This window comes from Polypterus senegalus, chromosome 2, assembly GCF_016835505.1.
Source record: "Polypterus senegalus isolate Bchr_013 chromosome 2, ASM1683550v1, whole genome shotgun sequence".
Classification (NCBI taxonomy): domain Eukaryota; kingdom Metazoa; phylum Chordata; class Cladistia; order Polypteriformes; family Polypteridae; genus Polypterus; species Polypterus senegalus.
In genome coordinates, this window is record NC_053155.1 from 312,723,200 (window position 1) to 312,747,956 (window position 24,757).

Consider the following 24,757-nt stretch of genomic DNA (forward strand, 5'->3'; position numbering starts at 1 on the left):
TATATAGTGCCTTTCACATCTATCTATCTATCTATCTATCTATCTATCTATCTATCTATCTATCTATCTATCATATAGTGCCTTTCACATCTATCTATCTATCTATCATATAGTGCCTTTCACATCTATCTATCTATCTATCTATCTATCTATCTATTATATAGTGCCTTTCACATCTATCTATCTATCTATCTATCTATCTATCTATCTATCTATCTATCTATCTATCTATCTATCTATCATATAGTGTCTTTCATTTCTATTATATAGTGCCTTTCACTTCAATCTTATAGTGCCTTTCACTTCGCAGTGGGTCACTGCTCAAAAACTCTCACTCGATTCACCGAGGCAGTCGCACCTTTGCTGGGTTGTGAAGACACAGAAGAAAGTGGGTCACGACACCAAAAAACATTGAGAAATATTGAGTTTGACAACTGAGGCGTAGATAATACTTTACATATTACAGCCCAGTTTGGTCTGCCCATACCCTTCTCTCCACTTACAGTCTTTTTGCTGGCATTAGAACATCCTCAACAATTTCTTCATAGGTCTCCTCTGGTGTCAGAAGGGGGGTGGAAGAGTTTTCTGCTCTTTGTTCCCATGTGGCTTCAGCTTTTAAAAGCATCTCTCGAATAAAACGTGAAGCTGCAATATCTAAAAAGAACAGAAAATCACATTTGTGAGAAGCAACATAGGTCACTCCCATGAGAGTGTAGTGCAGCCAAACCAGTGCCCACAATAAACACGCACAGGCAGTTTAGCGGTAGAAATTGGAGGACATTAGAACAATTAAGATGAGAATAGGCCATTCAGCCCAACAAAGCTTGCCAGACTTACTCACTTAATTCTTAAATAACAGCAAGTCGAGTTTTGAAAGTCCTTCCTCTGGCCAACCACACTACTTGGTTGCTTATTCCACGTGTCTGTGGTTCTTTGTGTGGAGAAAAACTTCCTTCCTTTTTAGACCTCCAATTGTGCATTCAAACCACACATTTGTACTTCCTACATGTAATACTTTACACTTACTGACATTAAATTTCATCTGCCATAAATCTACCCAAGAGGAGAGGACAATCTGGAAAATGAGCTGGCACTAAACATGATTTTCCAAAGAGAGAAAAATAAATATTGACTTATAGCTTTGGAAGGGATTTGGGAGAGCTTCATACACTCCGAAGTTAAGTTGATTTACTCAGCTGGAACATTCAAAGCCACGCATACAGAGTAAGGGTAAAAGTTTTTCCATATTTCTACAGTCTGGGTATGTTATGGCTGTTGATAAAAGTAAGAGAATTTGTATGATGAGAACACTATAAGAGATGAGGTCAAAAATTAAGCTGAGCTGATAACATCACAAGCTGTCTGCTGTATATATATACACTCACCTAAGGATTATTAGGAACACCACACTAATACGGTGTTTGACCCCCTTTCACCTTCAGAACTGCCTTAATTCTACGTGGCATTGATTCAACAAGGTGCTGAAAGCATTCTTTAGAAATGTTGGCCCATATTGATAGGATAGCATCTTGCAGTTGATGGAGATTTGTGGGATGCACATCCAGGGCACGGAGCTCCCGTTCCACCACATCCCAAAGATGCTCTATTGGGTTGAGATCTGGTGACTGTGGGGGCCATTTTAGTACAGTGAACTCATTGTCATGTTCAAGAAACCAATTTGAAATGATTCGAGCTTTGTGACATGGTGCATTATCCTGCTGGAAGTAGCCATCAGAGGATGGGTACATGGTGGTCATGAAGGGATGGACATGGTCAGAAACAATGCTCCAGGTAGCCCATGGCATTTAAACGATGCCCAATTGGCACTAAGGGGCCTAAAGTGTGCCAAGAAAACATCCCCCACACCATTACACCACCACCACCAGCCTGCACAGTGGTAACAAGGCATGATGGATCCATGTTCTCATTCTGTTTACGCCAAATTCTGACTCTACCATTTGAATGTCTCAACAGAAATCGAGACTCATCAGACCAGGCAACATTTTTCCAGTCTTCAACTGTCCAATTTTGGTGAGCTTGTGCAAATTGTAGCCTCTTTTTCCTATTTGTAGTGGAGATGAGTGGTACCCGGTGGGGTCTTCTGCTGTTGTAGCCCATCCGCCTCAAGGTTGTGTGTGTTGTGGCTTCACAAATGCTTTGCTGCATACCTCGGTTGTAAGGAGTGGTTATTTCAGTCAAAGTTGCTCTTCTATCAGCTTGAATCAGTCGGCCCATTCTCCTCTGACCTCTAGCATCAACAAGGCCATACTGGATGTTTTTCCCTTTTCACACCATTCTTTGTAAACCCTAGAAATGGTTGTGCGTGAAAATCTCAATAACTGAGCAGATTGTGAAATACTCAGACCGGCCCGTCTGGCACCAACAACCATACCACGCTCAAAATTGCTTAAATCACCTTTCTGTCCGATTCTGACATTCAGTTTGGAGTTCAGGAGATTGTCTTGACCAGGACCACACCCCTAAATGCATTGAAGCAACTGCCATGTGATTGGTTGATTAGATAATTGCATTCATGAGAAATTGAACAGGTGTTCCTAATAATCCTTTAGGTGAGTGTATATATATAGAGAGATTAAAAGTGGTGACTCATTGGTGCCCCAACATCTCTTTGTTGGACGTGTGTGTTCCTATGTGTTCCCTTGGTCGATGCCAACACAATAACAGAACACAAAAGTAATCCATCCATCCATTACCATTATTATAAAGAAGGTAATTCCATGCCAGGCCAAGGGGCAGCCAGATACATTAAACCTTTCTCTATTTTCTCAGCAGACCAGATATGAGAAAACCTGCCTGATTTCTCATATATGACATCACTTCCAGTTCCGACAACCAAAAAGACGTCACTTCCAGTTCCGGCCCCAAGAATGACATCACTTCGGGTTCTGACATAAGATGACACCTTTTCCTTTGATGGCCTTTAAAGCTGCCATCTTTGCCAGTACTCATCAGTTCATGTTGAGAACTCGTCCTGAACACATCAGTGTGATTTCAATTAACAATTGCAGCTAGGTACAATATATGGGTGGCTGCACCAAATCAGTTGTGTGTCCGAGGTTGATTTCTTTTACTATAATTATATATATATCCATCCATTATCCAACCCGCTATATCCTAACTACAGGGTCATGGGGCACAAGGCAGGAAACAAACCCTGGGCAAGGTGCCGGCCCACCGCAGGGCACACACACACAACCACACTAGGGACAATTTAGAATCACCAATCCACCTAACCTGCATGTCTTTGGACTGTAGGAGGAAACCTGAGCAGACACGGGGAGAACATGCAAACTCCACGCAGGGAGGACCTGAGAAGCGGACCCAGGTCTCCTACCACTGTGCCACTGTGCTCCCCTATATATATATATCTGTATTATAAAAAAACTAGGGAGGCGAGACGTGATCTTCTCAGAAGACAATTTGACATCCTGCGAGAGACACTTTAATGTCACGCGAGACAAAGCAGTGAGACAACATTTAAAACAAATTCACGCACATCTAACCTAGCAGTTGTTGGAACAGACACACTTCATGTGCTTCCAGCTCTTTAAACAACGACAAGCAGAACACGCAGGTCGCCAGCAGATGATCCGACCACTTCTCCTTAGCGTGTGTTAAGCCCCCCCTCACAACGCGAGTGGCAGAGACGCAAAGTGGCAAAAAGACAGCTGCTGTACAGGCTTTTAAATGATCGACGGGCAGCAAGACAAACACAGCAGGCTGCTCGCCAGCAGCAGCAGGAGAAAGACAGCAGATGATCCGACGGCATCTCCTTAGCGTGCGTTCAGCTGCCCCACTTCACAATGCGAGCAGCATTATACGTCCCGCAAAAGAAGAGATATAACCACACCTGGTGCTGGAAATAAAGGACAAGTATTGTTGTTACAAAGGTTTTAAAGTAAAAGTGAAAAGAATGCATATGTAACAATTCCCATGAAATAACAATCTTTTCAAATTGTATCTCTGGTAAACCAAACACGGGAGTTGGCGAGCGAAGCAAGCAGGGGGAAGAGCCCCCTAGTATATTATATATATATATATATATATATATATATATATATATCTTGCCACACAGGTGTGAATAGAATGGTAGACCGAAAACATGAGGACATGTGATGTCACTTCCGCTTCCACCAACAAACCCACCTCTTTCTTCCAAGACCACATGGCTTCACTAGATTAGATAGATAGATAGATAGATAGATATGAAAGGCACTATATAATAGATAGATAGATAGATAGATAGATAGATAGATAGATAGATAGATAGATAGATAGATAGATAGATAGATAGATAGATAGATCTGAAAGGCACTATATGATAGATAGATAATAATAATGTAATTCAAAGGGTTTAACAAAAATATTGCATGACCTGTTTAGAAAAGACAGCCATTTCTTTTACATGGTCCCCTTACTTTCAGGGGGCTCAAAAGTATTTGGACAAACTGACATAATCATGAATATAACGATCACTTTCAATATTTGGTTGTAAATCCTTTGCCGTCCATGACTGTCTGAAGTCTGAACCCAAGGCCATCTCCCAGTGCTGGGTTTCCACCTAAGTGATGCTCTGCCAGGCCTTCATTGTTGCTGTCGTCAGGCGCTGCTTGTTTGTAGGACTTTCTGCCTTCAGTTTTGTCTTCGGTAAGTGATCTGCGTGTCCAGTTGTGTTGAGGTCAGTTGATTGACTCGGCCATTGATGAATATTCCACTACTTTGTGTTGAGAAGCACTTGGTTTGCTGTCTCAGTGAGTTCTGGCTCATTGTCCATCTGTACTGTCAAGTGTCGTCCTGTCACTTTGGCAGCATTGGTCTGACTCTGAGCAGACAGTACAGCACCCTCTACATTTCAGAGTTCATCCTGCAACTTCTGCCAGCAGTCATATCCTCAATAAACACCAGTGACTGACCTCCATTGGCAGCCATGTGTGATCAGGCCATAACACGGCCTCCGCCATATTTCACAGATGATGTGGTATTCATCAGATCATGAGCCGTTCCTTCTCTTCTCCACACTCTTCTCTATCCATCATTCTGGTTCATATTGATCTTTGCTTCCTTTGTTCAAAGATTGTTCCACAACTGGACAGGCTTTTAAAAAATATTTTCTGTCAAAGTCCAATCTGTCCTTCTTATGCTTCAGTCTTACCAGTGGTAGCCCCTCTGTCTTTAATTTCATGAAGTCTTCTCTTGATTGTAGACTTTGCCAATGATTGGTCTACCTTACAGAGAGTGGTCTTGGTTTGGCTAAATATCGTGAAGGGGTTCTTCTTCACCAAGAACAGAATTCTGCAGTCATCCAGCACAGTTGTCTTCTGTGGTTGTCCAGACCTTCTGGTGTTGCTGAGCTCACCAGTGTGTTCCTTCGTTTTAAGAATCTACCTAACGGTTGAATTGACCACTCCTGGTATTTCTACTCTGTCTCTGGTGGGTTTGTTTTGTTTTCTCCGCCTGTTTTTACTTGCATGGACCTCATATTGAGAGTTCACAGTGACAACTTCCAAATGCAAATTCCATCTTGGAATCAATTCTAGTCCTTCTACCTGCTAAACAGGGTGACCACCAGGGGGCTCCAGCTCCACAATACCCACACACAAGACTTTACTGTGGTGCGGGAAACGCTTTCCCTTCATTCCCCACCACCAATGCTCAGTACAAAGCTCAATGAAGCACACAGCACTTTGCCTTCTCTCTGTCTCTCTCTTCTGCCTCCACTCCTCCCTCAAACTTCGTCCATTTCCTCCCGACTCTGGCTCCTCAAATGGAGTGAGGTGACACCTTTTAAAGAGCAACCAGAAATACTTCAGGTGTCCCATCATCTCCTTCCGCATTCACCAGTCCAGTGCAGATGGGCTCAGCTGTGTCCCATGTGCCCCTTTGGCAGTGACCACTGGCCCCGGCACAGTTAAGCGTCCATGCTCCAAACCCGTGGCACCATAGCAAGCCAGGGGGACTGCCCTCTGTTGTCCTGGAGGAGGTTCTTCTCCTTGCAAGGTCTTCCTCCAGTCCTTCTCTTAAGAAGGCGACCCAGCTAGATAAGAGTCCCGGCTGTCTATTTTAATAGTTAATGAAATAATGAGGGACCTGCTCACACCTGACTATGGATCAGCTTGGCAGTCAAATGTCCAAATATTTTTGAGCCCCTGGAAATGGGGGGACTTTGCAGAGAAATGGTTCTCATTCCAAAACGTCTTATATAATATTATTGATAAACCCCTTAAACTAAAGCTGAAAGTCGACACTTCAGTCACATAATGATTGCTTTATTTCAAGTCCATTGTGGTGGAATACAGAGCCGAAATTATGAAAATCGTGTCACCGTCCAAAGACTTATGGACCTGACTGAATATCAGAAGGGGAGAAATAACATTTTGCATCACTACATTGAAATGACATCTCAGTTCCTGATAACCCACTAAGACATTAATAAAAAATAAAATGCCTTTGTTAGTAAAGGGAACCGTTCAACAGAAGGAGCGAGTCTAATTATTTAGCCTTTTAAAGTGCAAATTAAACTAACATACATTAAAAAGTCTAATTCATTCAGTACATGATTTTCCCCACATATTGTAAGGCGGTGATTTTAACAGTAAAAAAAAAAAAAATCACGCTTATCATCTCTGCAGGGCAAAAATCTGCTGGAGCAACAACAGCCTTGAAGCTCCTCACAAGGCTAGCGGCTCTGCCAAGTTTCACTCGGATTGAATTACCAGCAGGAAGCTCACAGACCACAGACTCGCGTCTTCACACACAAACGCATCACGCAGAGGATCAAACTGTGCTCAGGGACGACTGAAACACGCAAACCTGCTGACAACTCGATTTCAAAATTTGATCACAAGGCTTACCCTCTGGTGTCGGCCTACGGGAAAAAAAACGCCACCTGGGCAACGTCAAAGTCAACTGAGGGACCGCCAGGTCAACACTCGCCATGGCAACGGCCGGTGAAGAGGACAAGCCGTCACGGTGACCGGCCCACCCTCCTCCAAACCGTTCTTGTATTTGGGAATCTTTTATTTACTACTCCAAAGCCCCCCAACCAAGGATGCTCTGGTCATTTACTGAATGATCAGCCAAATGAAACTAAAACCGAAAGAATGAAGACACTGCTGGGGGAAATTAAAACTCTCAGCATTTTAATTAGCACTGAAACAAAACATTCACGACTCGGTGATACCCACCTGAGGGCTTCTCTGCATTACAGTTAAGGAGATTGGGGTTGGCGAAATGACTCAAGAGCTGCATGACAAGGTGGGCCTGCAAAAGACAAAAACAGAGAAAGGAAGAAAGACGAGCTTTAGAGGTCATTGAACCACAAAACACATAAAGGTGTCTGGCCATGAAAATCTCTTGTTAAAAATATAGAATAATATGAAAGGCGCCATTTAGCAGACAGAAAAGGGACAATATGATAGATAGATAGATATGAAAGGCACTATATAATAGATAGATAGATAGATAGATAGATAGATATGAAAGGCACTATATGATAGATAGATAGATAGATAGATAGATAGATAGATAGATAGATAGATAGATAGATAGATAGATAGATAGATAGATAGATAGATAGATAGATAGATAGATAGATAGATAGATAGATAGATAGATAGATAGATAGATAGATAGATAGATAGATCTGAAAGGCACTCTATGATAGATAGATAGATAGATAGATAGATAGATAGATAGATAGATAGATAGATAGATAGATAGATAGATAGATCTGAAAGGCACTATATGATTGATAGATAGATAGATAGATAGATAGATAGATAGATAGATAGATAGATAGATAGATAGATAGATAGATCTGAAAGGCCCTATATAATAGATAGATAGATAGATAGATTAAATAACCATTTTATGATTAAGGAGGTATCTCTCATCAGGCTTCTGCTCACAATACACAACAGAAAGTCCCCCGTTTCTCTTCCCTGTGTGTTTCCCTTTTTCTTCCTCACATCTCAACAAGCTTGTCCTCCTTCTCCCAACTAACACTCCTTGTGATTTTGCGAAGCGGCACCTTTTATGTGGGACCCATGAGTACTTCCGGTGTCCTAACATCATGCCAGGGAAGTACTTCCAGGTGCAGAGTGATGTCCTTAAACAAAAGATGATTTCCATTTCAGCTCTGCATGGTGGTCCCCAAGTACCCTAGCTTGGTTGCACAATAGGACTACAGCTCCCAGGTTGCCCTCCAGGTGTTCCATAGGGATCACCAGCTGCTGGATGCTGTCACTCTATGTATCTGGGGGTTATCTGTCCACAGTGGACAGTTCTATTCTGTTTTTCTGTCGAGTCCTGTTCTCCTGGTAACCGCCAATCCCTGACTCGTCCATCAGACTGCGTGATTCGCCACTCCAGAGGACACGTCTGCACTGCTCTCGAGTCCAGTGGCGGGCACTGGGCTTTACACCACTGCATAAGACGCTTTGCATTTCACTTGGTGATGTCAGGCTTGGCTGCAGCTGCTTGGCCATGGTGACCCATTCCATGAAGCTCTCTCTCTACACTGCACTGTTCTTGAGCTTTTGGACGTCTGTAGCTATCGACTCTGCACAACATTGGCGACTTCTGCACACCTCAGCATGCGCTGTCCTTGCTCTGTGATATGACATGACCTACCACTTCGTGGCTGAGTTGCTGTTGTTCCCAATTGCTTCCACTTTGTTATATTATCACTACCATGACCATGGAATATTTAGCAGGAAGGAAAGTTCAAAATTGGACTTATTGCACAGGTGGCATCCTATCATGGTACTAGGCTTGAATTCACTGAGCTCCTGAGAGCGACCCATTCTGTCACCAGTGTTTGTAGAGGCCAGCAGTCTGCATGCGGAGGGGCTCGATGTTATACACCTATGGCCATGGAAGTGACTGGAACACCTGAATTTAATGAATTTGGAGGGGGAGGGGGGCAATACTTTTTTCGTGTATGAAGGGCACAATATAGAAAAGAAAGATCTGAAATACACCGTATGCCATGTGGTAGATAGAGAGTAAGAGAAAAGGAGAAATGAGGGAAACTGTAGACATCAAGAAGAGTTACAGGTTACATTTCTAAAGTTTATTTTATTTTGCCTGTTTATTCTATCACGAATGAAAAATATTGTTGACATAGCAATAATGAGTAAATAAGCCGAGACAATATTTAATTGTAAATAATTTCAATATTTGAAAAGCACTGTTCTTCTTGAGCGCATCACTATGAATAATTAGAGAGCACAAGCCTGGAATGTAAATGCAGCCCACGGTTGTGATTAATGAGACACGTAAGCCACATTACAGGAATCAATTTTGCCTTGAAGGGCGTTAACAGAGAGAGGGAGAGAAAGCAGATGGATGATAAAAAATCATTAGGACATTAGAGGAACGGCAAAGTAAGAAGTAATTGAGCCGAAAAAGAATGAAAAAAAAAGGAAAACACCGCGTGAACTACTGAGTGGACTTCAATGGCCAATGGCACAGAGCGGAATTCAAACTCAACATGGCTACAAAAATGTACCTCCAACTTTAACAACTCCAGAAAGAAGCAGCTGAAGTAACACAAGGAAACATTCAATCACTCTGCATCACCAAAATGACACACCACAGCAGTACAACAAGACATGCAAATGACCTGTAAGGCACTATATAACAGAAGAGGGGATAGATAGGAAAGATGACAAAAAGTGCCCTTTACATGCAATTAAAAGATAAACTGGAATAAAAGGTGTGGGAGACACAAGATAGATAGATAGATAGATAGATAGATAGATAGATAGATAGATAGATAGATAGATAGATAGATAGATAGATAGATAGATAGATAGATAGATAGATGGATAGATAGATAGATAGAGTGAAAGGCACTATATGATAGATAGATAGATAGATAGATAGATAGATAGATAGATAGATAGATAGATAGATAGATAGATAGATAGATAGATAGATAGATAGAGTGAAAGGCACTATATGATAGATAGATAGATATGAAAGGCACTATTTCATAGATAAATCAGAGGGCCAGAGGGTCAACTTTAAGGTATGTGGTACCACTCTGGGTGGGTGGATAGGGATGTGGTGCATTCTAGAAACCTCCTTGCTCAGAAGGTGGTGTCTCATTTGGAACTGAGATCCTCACTGTCAGGGACAGCTCCAAACCAGCCATACCTTGAAACACCAGCAGAGGGCAAAAAGAGGCTGTTGGCTTATTGTAGCACCAAGTTGTTGTTTTTTTTAATTGAAATTAAATGGGGTTTGGCCAGTTCACTCCATTATATATATATAAGATAGATAGATAGATAGATAGATAGATAGATAGATAGATAGATAGATAGATAGATAGATAGATAGATAGATAGATTTGAAAGGCACTATATCATAGATAGACAGACACAGCGACATTACTGCTTGATAGATTAGCTTTGCATGTTTGGAACACTGAATGTCCCCATGAGATTAGTAATGTTTGTCTACTTTAATCGAATCTAATCTTCTCCTGGTATCTGAGTGTCTTCTCTTTTGAGGGGCCTCAGTTCTCCATTCACGTCCCACTGATGTATCTCCATATTGGACCCTTGTTGATGTGTCCATTGAGCAGGTCCTGTAACGGACCGGCCCCCCATCATATTGGTTCCTGTCTTATGTCCAGTGCTGTCAGAATGGGCTTCAACACCATCCCTGTTCCCATCCCCAATTACTATAACCCTAAACTTGTTTAAGTGAGTTTAAGAATTGTATATGATGCTATGAGTATTTTATTAATATTTTATGCTGCACTAAGTGTTTAGGTAAACGTCCACACTGTAAGAATAAACTGAATGTACTTAAAGTGAAGTTTACGTCCATACAACATGCAGTGCCTGTTCATGTTACAAGGACGCTATATAAAAACACAATCAATATTTGAAATAAAAGTACAGCAGAAGCATATGGGGAAGGGACGGCTTGATTAGAAGCTTGCTGAGAGAGAATAAAAGAGACTCGCTCACTGAGTTATCAAGACAAGCAAGGCGCCAGGCTTCCGTGGCCCCGATTCATCACACTAACGGGCGCCCTTGCTGGTAATCGCAGACTCATTTTTAGTAAATCAATCATTCTGTGGTTGGCATAGCAACAGCTGGCTCTGCTCAAGAAGGGACACCTTTTGTTTTTTTTTTGTTTTTTTTTCCTTAAAATGATGGCATAGAAATAAAGAATTGTGTTTTGGAGAAGATGTTACACATGGATGATCGTAACTTTTCTGTTTTTAATGTGTCAATATTTACCTGGCCATATTTTGCTGCCAGATGGAGGGGCGTCCAGTGGTTGTTATCAGCAATCTGTGGATCCGCTCCATTGTCCAAAAGCAGCGACGCCACTTCTTTATAGTTACTGGCGCAGGCCATATGCAGCTGTAGATAAAGGAGGACAGCATCATTAATCACAAGGGCCTCGCCAACCTCGCTGGACAGACCGGCTTGGCATTCGACCACAAAATGTACCTAAAAAACTCTGAAAAGCAGCTGTTCCAACATTTTTACATCAAGGCCCCCCTCCATAGCATAGGGGGCATTGTACACTTCTGCCCCTTGTATCTCAACTTGACTTGTAAGCATCAGTTGGTAACTGCCGACATTTAACACATCGCCCCCAGAGTCAAGCCATGACGGGATCCTCTTACCAGAGTGACACCTTCTTCATTCCTCTGGTTGACGCTCCCACCAGCTGCTAGTAGGAGTCTGACATCTGATAACATGGTGGACGGCCGCTGGACCTTCATGTGCTGCAGAGAGTTGACATCCACACCTGCAAATGGAATGACGCTCATTTTAAACCGAATCTCCGTCTGATTGGCAGCCCTTCAAGCCCTTGATAACAGAAGCTGTTTTTTGCAGCTGAAGGATATTATTATTATTTTTATTATTGGTATCATTTGCTGTGTCCATCTGTATCAGTACTATTATCCATCCATCCATCCATTTTCTAACCCGCTGAATCCGAATACAGGGTCACGGGGGTCTGCTGGAGCCAATCCCAGCCAACACAGGGCACAAGGCAGGAACCAATCCTGGGCAGGGTGCCAACCCACCGCAGGACACACACAAACACACCCACACACCAAGCACACACTAGGGCCAATTTAGAATCGCCAATCCACCTAACCTGCATGTCTTTGGATTGTGGGAGGAAACCGGAGCACCTGGGGGAAACCCACGCAGACACGGGGAGAACATGCAAACTCCACGCAGGGAGGACCCGGGAAGCGAACCCGGGTCTCCTAACTGCGAGGCAGTGAAATCCAGAGACGCGAAGTGGCTGGCACGTAGTGCCGGCCGGGGGTTTACGAGCGAAGTGAAGCCCCCTAGTCTTATATATAAATGTCTACGTGAGGAATTGTCTGTCTGGCCCGGAAGTGTGAAGCTCAAAGAAAGCAACTCCTTCGCCGAAGTGAAAGTGCCAAGAAATGAAAAACTCACTTAGCCGCTAATGCACAAGCGAGACGAGCACATCGACAAAACGAAACCTCCGAAGAGAGAGACACTGGCTTAGCTGTTAATATACAAGCGAGACGAGCACATCGACAAAACGAAACCTCCTAGGAGAGAAATGCCCGGAGTCGTTCCTTTCAATCACCTGACATCTTTACATTTCAATTTTTTTTGACCATTTCAATATTTAATAATAAAAAAATCCCGGGAAGAGACAAGACTTCTTCACAGAGATACTTTCAAGTCCCACGAGACGACACTTTGTGCCAAGAGATTTAACCACACCCGGGGCCGGAAATAAAAGACAAAGAGTAGATGACAAAGTAGAACGTCATAAAGAATTCAAAAACATTGGTGCGATTCACATGCAGAGATAATGGAAGTATGAAAATTCGAAAGTCTCAAACAAATACAGTAATAGTAAAGATCGCATAAATTATCACTCGGTGAAATAACGGAACAGCGAAAAGAGATGGAATATACTGTTTGCATTTAAACCTTAAGTCGGAGACTTGTAGATCGTCTAATTCGTGTTGCCATCCGTAGTGTTTCTTCCCAATGAAGAGGCCTATCCAGGAGAATTAAAAGATTTGTTGTTTGGTGAAAGTGAAATCATGCGAGAGAAATTTTCAAGCCCCGCGAGACAAGACTTTAAGCAAAGAGATTTGGGAAAGTCCTGCCCACATCTAGAACATTTACAGCCACGCAGACGGCTCAGTCATTACTCATTTGTGTGATTGCTATTGTCAGAGACAGTTCTTGTAGACAGAAAAAAACGATATTCACTCACAGGCAGTTATAAGTTGCGTTGTCACAATGTAATTCCAAACTCGGAATCAAAATTCAATGCGATATTGATGAAAAGGTAAAAGCGAAAAGAGATCGAATATATGGACATACTGTAGGTGATATGACAGAAGTATGAAGATATTGTTTGGCTTTAAACTTTAAGTCAGAGACTTGTAGATCGTCTAATTCGTGTTGCCATCAGGGAAAAGTAGTGTTTCTTCTCAATGAAGAAGCGTATCCGCGAGAATTAAAAGATTTGTTCTTTAGTTTTTGGGTGGCACAGTGGCACAGTGGGTAGCGCAGCTGCCTCGCTGTTAGGAGACCCGGGTTCGCTTCCCGGGTCCTCCCTGCGTGGAGTTTGCATGTTCCCCCCGTGTCTGTGTGGGTTTTCTCCCACAGGTTAGGTGCATTGACGATCCTAAATTGTCCCGTGTGCGTGGGCTGGCAACCCTGTCCAGGGTTTGCTTCCTGCCTTCCGCCCTGTGTTGGCTGGGATTGGCTCCAGCAGACACCCGTGACCCTGTAGTTAGGATATAGCGGGTTGGATAATGGATGTTTAGTCTTTATTTTCCCCCAAATCATTGCTACAGCGCGCCAGTTTGGCACTCTAGGAAATTACTTTCAATATTTAAAACATGGAGCAAAAGCGTACCTTCTGAGATGGCAAAAATGCTGCAGAAAGGGCACATTTGGAACACCTTATATTTGCAAAGAACCATACTCTTGGAAACAGTATACAAAATATAAAATATTTTTAAATAGATATAAACTTTGCATGAAAAATAGAACTGTATCAAAATAATATTTGAGTTTTCTTGGCTCTTCCCAGACCCCAGCTCCCATAGGTCTGCTCAATGATACTTAATTCCAAAGCTGTTCAGTGGGTAAGAGCCAGTCTCTGAGCAGTTGAAATAAAACATAATAGTTACAAAAAAGAATTAAAGCCAAGAAGAGAGTGTGGTTCCATTTTTCAGATCGCAGCAGAGAGTAAAGCTGATAAATCCACATAGACGAGCGGCAGAGACGTCAAGCTGCTGGCACATAGTGCAGACAGAGGGGTTGGCAAGTAAAGTGAGCAGGGGGTGAAGCCCACTAAGTCTTATATATAAAGTGTTGAAGTGTGTGTGTCTGTTTGTCTGTCTGGCCCGGAAGTGCGAGGCTACAGCATGAAGCTCAAAGAAGGCGACTCTGCCGCCAAAGTGAAACTGCCAAGAAAACAGAGAAACTCACTTAGCCGCTAAAACACAAGCGAGATAAGCACATCGGCAAAACAAATCCTCCTAGGAGAGAGATGCCCGGAGTCATTCCTTTCAATTACCTGACATCTTTACATTTCAATTTTTTTTTTGACCATTTCTATAGGCTTTTTACAGCACGGGCTTACACAGCTAGCATATATACATATTGTCACACACGTGCGCATGGCAGGCAGCTAAAGAGCTCGAGTTAGGGCAGTTCCGAGTCATACCGGGATGTGGCAGAGTGCACTGACTCTTTTTCTCCCTTTCCTGCAGACCACTCACGGGAGATTCCACCTGGACCTCTTGACGTCACTTCCAGGTCCGAGCCTATGGAAGAAGACCTTGCCGGCTCCGGCCCCTGTGATGTCATCTCCGGGCTCGAGCCTATGGCTGAAGACCTTCATGAGCCTGGCCCCTTTGATCTCACTTCCTGTCTTCCCCTTTAAAAGCCTCCACCTTTTCCCTATTCCCTCAGTTCTGTTTTGGACTCGATTCTGTGCACAGCAGTGCTATCATTTCAAACGACAGTTTGCAGTCAGGAAACCAAATATACGGGTGGCTGCCCCAAATCTTGCTATGGCTCTTTGTGGAGTTTGTGACAATATAAATAGATGAGAGAGAGTGTAGGTGTGATGAAGTGGAGATACGTAGTAAATCATGAAGTACTGGCGATCAGCAAGGCTGAAGTGAGGGAAGCTATGAAGAGGATGAAAAGTGGAAAAGCAGTTGTCCCAAACGACAAACCAATGGAGGCATGGAGATGTTTAGGTGAGATGGCAGTAGAGGTCCTAACTAGATTGTTTAACCAACTCTTGAAAAGCGAGAAGATGCCTGAGGAGTGGAGAACCAGTCTTCAGGAATATGGGAGATGTGCAGAGCTGTGGAAACTATAAAGCTGATCGGCTGCACCAGCGTCTCTGAACCTTTAAGTATTTGTGACCCGAGTTTTCATAACAGTTTTAATCGCGCCCCCCCCCCCCACGTTTTTTTTTAAAGGAGCCCACTAATACCAATGTGTTCTTTTTTAATTAATGATATACTGTATCATAGATGCATATTTTATTATACCTACTTCACTTTTATCGACATTTATCTAACATTTATTTTTCTAGTTTCAGAATGTAGTTTAAGTTAATTTGTTTTGGTTTCAATAGATGTATTTTTCATTTTTTTCGATTTCTGTTTTATTTTTGTTACTTCGCGCCCCCCCCAGGGGTTCCCACCCCAAAGTTTCAGAACCACTGAGCTAAACCATTAAGATATGGGAAGGAGCGATGAATGCTGGGCTGAGAGGAGAGGTGGCGATCTGTGAGTGGCAATATGGTCTTATGCCAGGAAAGAGTACAACAAATGCGATGTTTGCTTTAAGAGTATTAATGGATAAGTACAGAGAGGGTTAGAAGGAATTGCATTGTGTGTTTGTGGACTTTGAGAAAGTTTTGGAAAGAAGTGCCAAGAGTCAAAGTCAAAGCAAACTTTATTGTCATCTCAACCATATACAAGTATACAGATAGATAAAATTGCAAAGCTCAGGGTCCACAGTGTAACAACATGAAGTGCAAATAAAAAAATGTAAATTAAATTGAAAACAAAATTAAAATTAAAATTTAAATTAAAACACAAACAAGAAAAGACAAAGAAGTAGCAGCAATATTAACGTGTAGTAAGCAATATGAACATTGATGCAATGTATGGTATTATGCAATCTAGATACCCTAAACCTAACCCTAACCCTAACCCTAATTTCAGTTCTTTTCTACCTACACACTCGCCTTCACAGGACACTGGCTTGCATGTATAAAAGTTCAGTTTTTAGAGGTGGTTAGGGCCGCGTGGAAGACCCCAGGGGGCAGCATGTTGTTAAGGAGTCTGACAGCTTGGGGGTAAAACCTCTCCTGCAGCCTGGCAGATCTGGCTCTGATCTTGGATTAATAAAGATTTAAAAAAGAAATTGCAAAGGAAAAAACTGCTTTATACAGTGTATAAGACTAATGATTGCAAAGTGAATCGTAGAGCGTATGAGAACATGAGGGCAACCATTAAGAAGGATATCAGGGAAGCTAACAGACAGTTGGAGAGGAATATAGCAGATGAGGTGAAAGACGACCCTAAGAGATTCTTTCAGTATTTTAGTAGTAAAAGAACAGTCAAGGAGGAGGTGAAGGGCATCAGAAATAATAAAGGGGGATTAAAAGATACAGACAGTGACATAGCGGTTACCCTAAACTTACATTTTTCTGAGCTGTTTACAAGTCAGCAAGTGGATAACCTCAGAGCAGTAACAGGGACTACTAAGGAGGTACTGAGGGATTTGAAAATTGTAGAGGGAGAAATGCTGCTCAGATTAAATAGACTGAAATCAAACAAATCACCGGGACAAGATAATATTTACCCTCGTGTTCTTAAGGAGGCTAGTGAGTACAGATATAAACCCTTGACGCATATTTGTAGGAAGTCACTGCACACTGGAGAGATTCTGATGGACTGGAAAATGGCAAATATCATCAGATTATATAAAAAAGGTGACAGGGCAGATCCAAGCAACAATAGGCCAGTAAGTTTAACATGCATAACAGGAAAATTAATAAGGATAAGACTGAGCAACACATGGCAAGGACAGAAGTTATTAGGAACAGTCAGCAAGGGGTCAGAAGAGGGAGGTCGTGTTTAACTAACATGCTGGAATTCAATGAGGAGGCAACAAAAGGATACGAGCAAAGTGGAGCAGATGAGATTATTTATCTGGACCTTCAGAAAGCATTTGATGAGGTGCCACATGAGAGGGTGGGCATCAAACTAAAAGAAGTGGCAGTTCATGGTGTGGTGTGTAGATGGGTGTAGAATTGGCTCACAGGGAGCAGAGGGTGGTGGTGTGAGGAACGTCATCAGAATTGGGTGATGTTAAGAGTGGTGACCAGCAAGGGTCAGTGCTGGGGCTGCTGATAGTTTTAATATATATAAATGATTTAGATAGGAATATAAAGAACAAGCTGCTTAAGTTTGTGGATGAAACCAAGATAGGTGGATTAGCAGATAATTTGGAATCCGTTATATCATCACAGAAGGACTTGGACAGATTTGTGGCAGATGAAATTTAATGTCAGTAAGTGTAAAGAATTACACATAGGAAGTAAAAATGTGAGGTTTGAATACACAATGGGCGGTCAGAAAATTGAGAGTACACCTTATGAGAAGGATTTAGGAGTCATAGTAAACTCCAAGCTATCGATCTCCCAACAGTGTTCAGGAGCCATTAAGAAGGCTAACAAAATGTCAGGTTATATAGCGTCCTGATGTGTGGAGTACGAGTCACAGGAGGTTCTGCTCAAGCTTTATAACACACTGGTGAGGCCTCATCTGGAGTCCTGTGTGCAGTTTGGGTCTCCAGGCTACAAAAAGGACATAGCAGCGCTAGAGGTGGTCGAGAGAAGAGCGACCAGGCTGATTCCAGGGCTACAGGGGATGAGTGATGAGGGTGATGAGATTTAAAATGCTGAGCCTTTACAGGAGATGAAGAGCAGACCTGACTAAAGTGTTTAAAATGATGAAGTGAATTAGTCCAGTGGATCGAGACATGTATTTTAAAATGAGTTCATCAAGAACACGGGGACACAGTTAGAAACTTGTGAAGGGGAAATTTCACACAAACATTAGGAAGTTTTTCTTTACACAAGGAACAATAGACACTTGGAATAAGCGATCAAGTAGTGTGGTAGACAGTAAGACGTTAGGGACTTTCAAAACTCGACTTGATGTTTTTTTGATAGAAACAAGTGGATAGGACTGGCGAGCTTTGTTGGGCTGAATGGCCTGTTCTCGTCTAGAGTGTGTGATGCAGCTGGTCAGAACGCGCTCAATAGTGCCTCTGTAGAACATGGTGAGGATGGAAGGTGGAAAACTTGCTCGCTTCAACCGCCTCAAGAAGTGTAGTCTCTGCTGGGCTTTCTTGATTAGTGATGAGGCGTTATGAGTCCATGTAAGTTATGGTACTGAATGAGGAAGTCGGGAGTAGCAGAAAGGTACCTGAGGGTGCTGGAGGATGTGTATGATGGCAGTGTGACTGCAGTGAAGTGTGTATTGGGAATGACAGCCAGGTTCAAGGTGACAGTGGGATTAGATCAAAGATCGGCTGTCAGCCCTTTTCTGTTTGCTTTAGTGATGGACAGGTTGACAGATGAGGTCAGACAGGAGTCTCCACAGACTTTGATGTTAAATACTATTCAAGTTGTTTATTTGACTCAGCTTTTATCTGTGTACTGTAGGTGCCAGGAAGGGAGGACAGCCAAGATAAAGGAAGGTCTCCTGCCCGGCCAGGAGGCCATAATAGATGCACTGAATGAATGGGCATGCTGGGCATGCAGGTCTTTCCCCTAAACAACAGGTGGCAGTGTTCTAAACCTGATCAGGACACCTGAAGGGTGGCATGGGATTTGAAGTCCAGAAAAGCATCCCTGTTGGTGGTCTTTGGGTACACTGCTGGGGAAGGACTGCCTGGTTTCCTCACAACCCCGGACAACTTGGACAGGAGACCAGAAGAAGTCCACGAGTTGACTTTTAAAGGAAGCCCACTGCGGCCACACTTAGAGGAATGAGAGTTGGGAGGCAGTGGGCAACACTCTCTAGGAGGAGGACAGATTTTGTATTTTTGCTGGTTTTCCTATGAAGAGTGTGTTTATTTAAATCTGGAATCGTATTGGGTATTACTGTGTGTGTGCTTTGGTGCCTCCTTGTGGTTAAACTACCTACTACATATACACTCACCTAAAGGATTATTAGGAACACCTGTTCAGTTTCTCATTAATGCAATTATCTAATCAACCAATCACATGGCAGTTGCTTCAATGCATTTAGCGGTGTGGTCCTGGTCAAGACAATCTCCTCAACTCCAAACTGAATGTCAGAATGGGAAAGAAAGGGGATTTAAGCAATTTTGAGCGTGGCATGGTTGTTGGTGCCAGACAGGCCGGTCTGAGTATTTCACAATCTGCTCAGTTACAGGGATTTTCACGCACAACCATTTCTAGGGTTTACAAAGAATGGAGTGAAAAGGGAAAAACATCCAGTATGCGGCAGTCCTGTGGGTGAAAATGCCTTGTTGATGCTAGAGGTCAGAGGAGAATGGGCCGACTGAATCAAGCTGATAGAAGAGCAACATTGACTGAAATAACCACTCGTTACAACCGAGGTATGCAGCAAAGCATTTGTGAAGCCACAACACGCACAATCTTGAGGCGGATGGGCTACAACAGCAGAAGACCCCACCGGGTACCACTCATCTCCACTACAAATAGGAAAAAGAGGCTACAATTTGCACGAGCTCACTGAAATTGGACAGTTGAAGACTGGAAAAAATGTTGCCTGGTCTGATGAGTCTCGATTTCTGTTGAGACATTCAAATGGTCGAGTCAGAATTTGGCGTAAAACAGAATGAGAACATGGATCCATCATGCCTTGTTACCACTGTGCAGGCTGGTGGTGGTGGTGTAATGGTGTGGGGGATGTTTTCTTGGCACACTTTAGGCCCCTTAGTGCCAATTGGGCATCGTTTAAATGCCACGGGCTACCTGAGCATTGTTTCTGACCATGTCCATCCCTTCATGACCACAATGTACCCATCCTCTGATGGCTACTTCCAGCAGGATAATGCACCATGTCACAAAGCTCGAATCATTTCAAATTGGTTTCTTGAACATGACAATGAGTTCACTGTACTAAAATGGCCCCCACAGTCACCAGATCTCAACCCAATAGAGCATCTTTGGGATGTGGTGGAACGGGAACTTCGTGCCCTGGATGTGCATCCCACAAATCTCCATCAACTGCAAGATGCTATCCTATCAATATGGGCCAACATTTCTAAAGAATGCTTTCAGTACCTTGTTGAATCAATGCCACGTAGAATTAAGGCAGTTCTGAAGGCGAAAGGGGGTCAAACACCGTATTAGTATGGTGGTCCTAATCATCCTTTAGGTGAGTGTATACATTAATGTACTGGACTGAATATTATTGTGCATTACAGTTGTTATGACTAGAAGTCCCAAAAATACATCCAAAAATACCCAGAAGAGGGGGAAATTCCATCTAAAACCCCAGCTATAAACAAAAAAGGCCTTGTTGAATCTTCATTAAGTAAAAGATTTATTCTCACAAAAATGCTTTTCAAAAAGAATGAAGCTCAGTAGAGCAGAATGGAGTCACCTAAAACAGTAAGGCAATCCAAAGCAAACAAAGTACCAAAGCAGGAATCCAAAGAGTCACCCAAAGACAAAGCAAACAGGATGAAACTCCAATCATTCACAATATGCACAGTATCACTCATAATTTATTATGCCACCCTTAAAATAGAGAAGCCCGGGACAAACATTCTTCTCTGATGTGCCCCACACACCATAATGGAAATGGCATTCCAGAGACTCAATTCCCATCTCTTAAGACAGTTTCTAGAAAGATCTTTTCCCTGGCTTGTCACCCATATTGTCCACTATACCCTCTGGGTCTCAGCTGTGCCCCAAATGCGTCTCGCCATGACTGACTCTATAACTTCTACTGATGATGAATGTGCTTACCGTTGTCTTCAAGATGTCTTAGAAGAATATAACAGGACTCAGTGCCTTCCATGGCGTAGTCCAGAGGAATATTGCCATTGATGTCCTGCAGCAGCACATTTGCTCCGGCCTGCATCATACAACACATCAAAGAAGGACATGAAAATGAATAATGAGATGAAAATATTAACACGCAGTTAAAACTGTTCTACTATGATGCCCATCACAAAGAAATAGCTCAGCTGATTTACAGATAAAAAGATTTAAAAATAAAATAAGATGAAGTATAAATACCTGCACACAAACATACTGTACATTTAAACATTAACAAATTAGTACATTTGAGAATGCATGTGTGTGCGTATTTACAGTATGTGTTTAGTGGTCAAATCGGGACCAAAAAAACTGACGTAACACCAGCTAGGACGTCCCGTTTAATTCAGCAAATAAACTGAAAGTAAAACAAACGCATGATGTCATCAAACAATCGAAATGTAGACCATTGCCTTCTCTTTTTCTCGCTTTATGAATGTTGCTCGGTTGAGCTCCATCTTCCACTCTGGCTAGAGCCAAACTGAGATGCCTCCTTCCATTGACGCCCAGCTCTATGGGACCTGGCTCTGAAGGGGCGGAGTCAGTTGCCCTCACTGGGCGTGTTCTTAGAGATGTGCAGGCAGAAGCAGGTTATACTGTTAGTGACAGCGCCCTCTCATCCTGGAGTGGCATCATATACCTCTGATGAGCCTGGAATTTGATCCTCTGACATGCTAGAGGAACAATTTATATATATAAAATCTAGCGTCTGTACATCCGTCTGTATGTCTCTCCGCTTTTCAGCAGACATTATCATCTAGGGATTATTAAGGAGTAACGTTTGATGTTTTTGAGAGAGAGAGAGATCACAGCTATGTGTGTTTCAGAGGGTAGCTGCTGATTGGCAGGGATATCACGGTCACGTGCTTTTCTACCCATGTCGGGGACGCTCTCCCATCAGACCTGAACATGATCAGATACAGTGCCAACCGAGCGGACTGCCCACTGTCACTCCAGGGTAGAAACGGTCTTAAAAATACCTATATATATATATATTTTATGGGGTGCCAAACAGGCACATATAATGATTTTCGGAATATAAAAAGTCAGTGCTCTGAATATATAACACCACCTGATTATATAAAGTCAGTGTCGGAATATATAATATCATTCCAGAATATATAAAATTAGGACAATTCACAAATAAAATGGTCTAGTTCCATCAAATATTGTCTAATTTCCATGCTTGTCATTTCACTTGTACTAGTGAAAGGTGAACTTCAGAGTCGATCGGGCTTGTGAGGTTCGTCCAACAATACATCCATACAAAAAGAATAAATAAATATAGTGTTCAAAATGCCTGGCACATACATCATTTTGAATACAATAACTGAACAGTGTTTTTTTTTAATTTTTTGTTAACTTATTTCATTACATTGTATTAGGAACTCATTGAGTTTACTAAAAATGTGCCTGAATCATTTCAATCAATATCAATATAATCTGACTTTAAATTTATATATTCAGGAATGAGGTTATATATTCTGATGCTGACTATATATTCAAGTTTTGACTTTATATATTCCGAAAATCATTGTAATTGCCTGTTTGGCACCCAATAATATGTATAAACACATTATATATATTTATTTACAGTATATATATACAGTATAAATATATATATATATATATATATATATATATATATATATATATATATATATATATATTAGGATGGAAGGATGGGGGAAGGCAGATATTTTTGAACACTACCCCCCCCCACCTAAAACGCTAGATGGCAGAGTGTAGCGGTGCCCCGGATTCACGCAAGACATCCTGGGACTTGGACTTTGGTTTCTCAGCCCTGTTGGGTACCATGGGTGCCGCCAGGAGGAGCTGTAAAAGGTCCAGAGGAGCCAGAGTCAGGAGGTAGTAGACAATGCCTGCTGGGAGGTGTGGGGGAGAGAATTGTGTTTTATTGTGATTACTGTTGTGTCTACTTGCCTGTATTAGTGGTGGCTGTGGTGCTAAGGGCACTATTCCTAGAAGAAAAAGAATTAAATATTTTCTTGGTGCTTTTACCCTGTAACCAGTGCATCTGTCTATTGGGGGTTAATGGGGCAACAGCGACCCCTAGTGTTAACAATATATATTCAATAGCAGTAGGGGTAGCAGTTAAGAATTTAAAAAATCATTGGGGTACTAACCCGGTGGTCACTGCGTAATTGACACAAAAGTAAACAATAGGGTCTGCAGCCGCACAACAAGATCAGCCAATGTGGGGATGTCTACCGTGTTTAAGGTTTCGAGGGTTTCACTAAGGGGCTCACTTGGACTCAATTGCAGGTCGCCACTGATACACTATCTTATGAGGTGCCGTCTATTTTAAGGATGTCCTAAACCGGAAGGGGCGTGGCTTACTCTGGGCATTACTGTAAGTGTTAATGAGCCCTGATTGGGTGCTTCTTCTCAGGGCAGTGGGGGTGAAAGAAATGATACCATTAGCAACAGCAAGCCCAGAGTTTACCTTAGTCAAACCCTGTCGGACGTGTTTCTGAGTTTATACAGTATATGTGATATACTGTATGTGTGTTTACCTGTGCTTTTAAATCATAATTAAATTCAGGATAAGCTCAGCCACACTTTGGGCATTAAGTAGATTTAGGAAGTGGATTGATGGGTGGGTGGAGGTGAGTGGGACTTGGAGACCATAGCAATGCCAAGCTGAAACAGGCCACCATATTTAAAGAAAATGCACATGTAACAAAATGGGATATTTTTGTCATTGATAAAAAGCATCATAACAGGAGATGAGAGAAGCGTCAGTTTGCCAAAGCACACAGGAGAAGTGTGGCTTGTTTGAAGTTCCTCCAACCCACTTGAGTGTGTTTTTTCTTTCTTTTTCCTTTTTTTTTTTTATTTGGAAGTGTGGGAAAAAAAGGGGCTTACCAGCAGAAGCAGCAGCACAATATCGGCATTGTCACAGGCACAGGCCACATGCAGGGCGGTCCACAAATCCTCATCCTGCTGGTTCATATTCAAGCCCCTCTCAATGAGAATCTCAGCAGCAAACACATTGTCATGGCGGGCACACTGCGGCAAGGAAGAGAAATGGCGTTAAGGCACCCACAGGAAGTAACAGCACGTGACAGAGCACGATAAGACACAGGGGGACACGGCCGCACGTTCCCCCCTCACGTAATCTTTTCAACTTTAGAAGGCGCAGCGCTGAATGACATATTGTATCCTGTCCAGGCAGCCTGAGCCTACCGGACCCCCTCTCTTAGCAACTCGTTACTATGCCTTCGTGGCCGACTGTGACTGCGATGCGTTTTGCTCGGCCCGTGGTGACAGTCACATCCTGGCCACTCTATTGAGGGTCCCCAGTGTGCGATAATCCCTTTAGGGAAAAATACTCCCATCAATCAGATGTGTCTGTGTGGCTTTCACCAGCTGAGATGTGAACATGTCAACCTTCAACTCGATTCGGCAGGAGTAACATAACATTGGAGGAGCCAGCCCACCATAATTAGGGTTTAGGGCAGGGGTACTCAACTCCAGTCCTCGAGGCCCACAGCGGCTGTAGGCTTTCATTCCAAATCAGTTTCATAATTAGAAGGCCGGCCTAGCAGGTAATGCACCTTGGGAGAGGAGGGTCTTCTTGAAG

The 24,757-nt window shown here is 42.6% G+C and overlaps 1 protein-coding gene across 2 annotated transcripts in view; it reads right to left on the minus strand.

Annotated features, from left to right (window-relative positions):
* The window catches only part of myo16 (myosin XVI), a 743,507-nt gene that overhangs the window by 440,294 nt on the left and 278,456 nt on the right, over positions 1–24,757 (minus strand). For both annotated transcript variants that reach the window (XM_039745919.1, XM_039745918.1), the window contains exons 4-9: positions 24,040–24,183; positions 21,079–21,187; positions 11,675–11,799; positions 11,280–11,405; positions 7,206–7,281; positions 504–654 (exon numbers count right to left, since the gene is read on the minus strand). In XM_039745919.1, the coding sequence (XP_039601853.1) occupies positions 504–654; positions 7,206–7,281; positions 11,280–11,405; positions 11,675–11,799; positions 21,079–21,187; positions 24,040–24,183 (731 nt within the window). The remainder of the gene's footprint in view (positions 1–503; positions 655–7,205; positions 7,282–11,279; positions 11,406–11,674; positions 11,800–21,078; positions 21,188–24,039; positions 24,184–24,757) is intronic.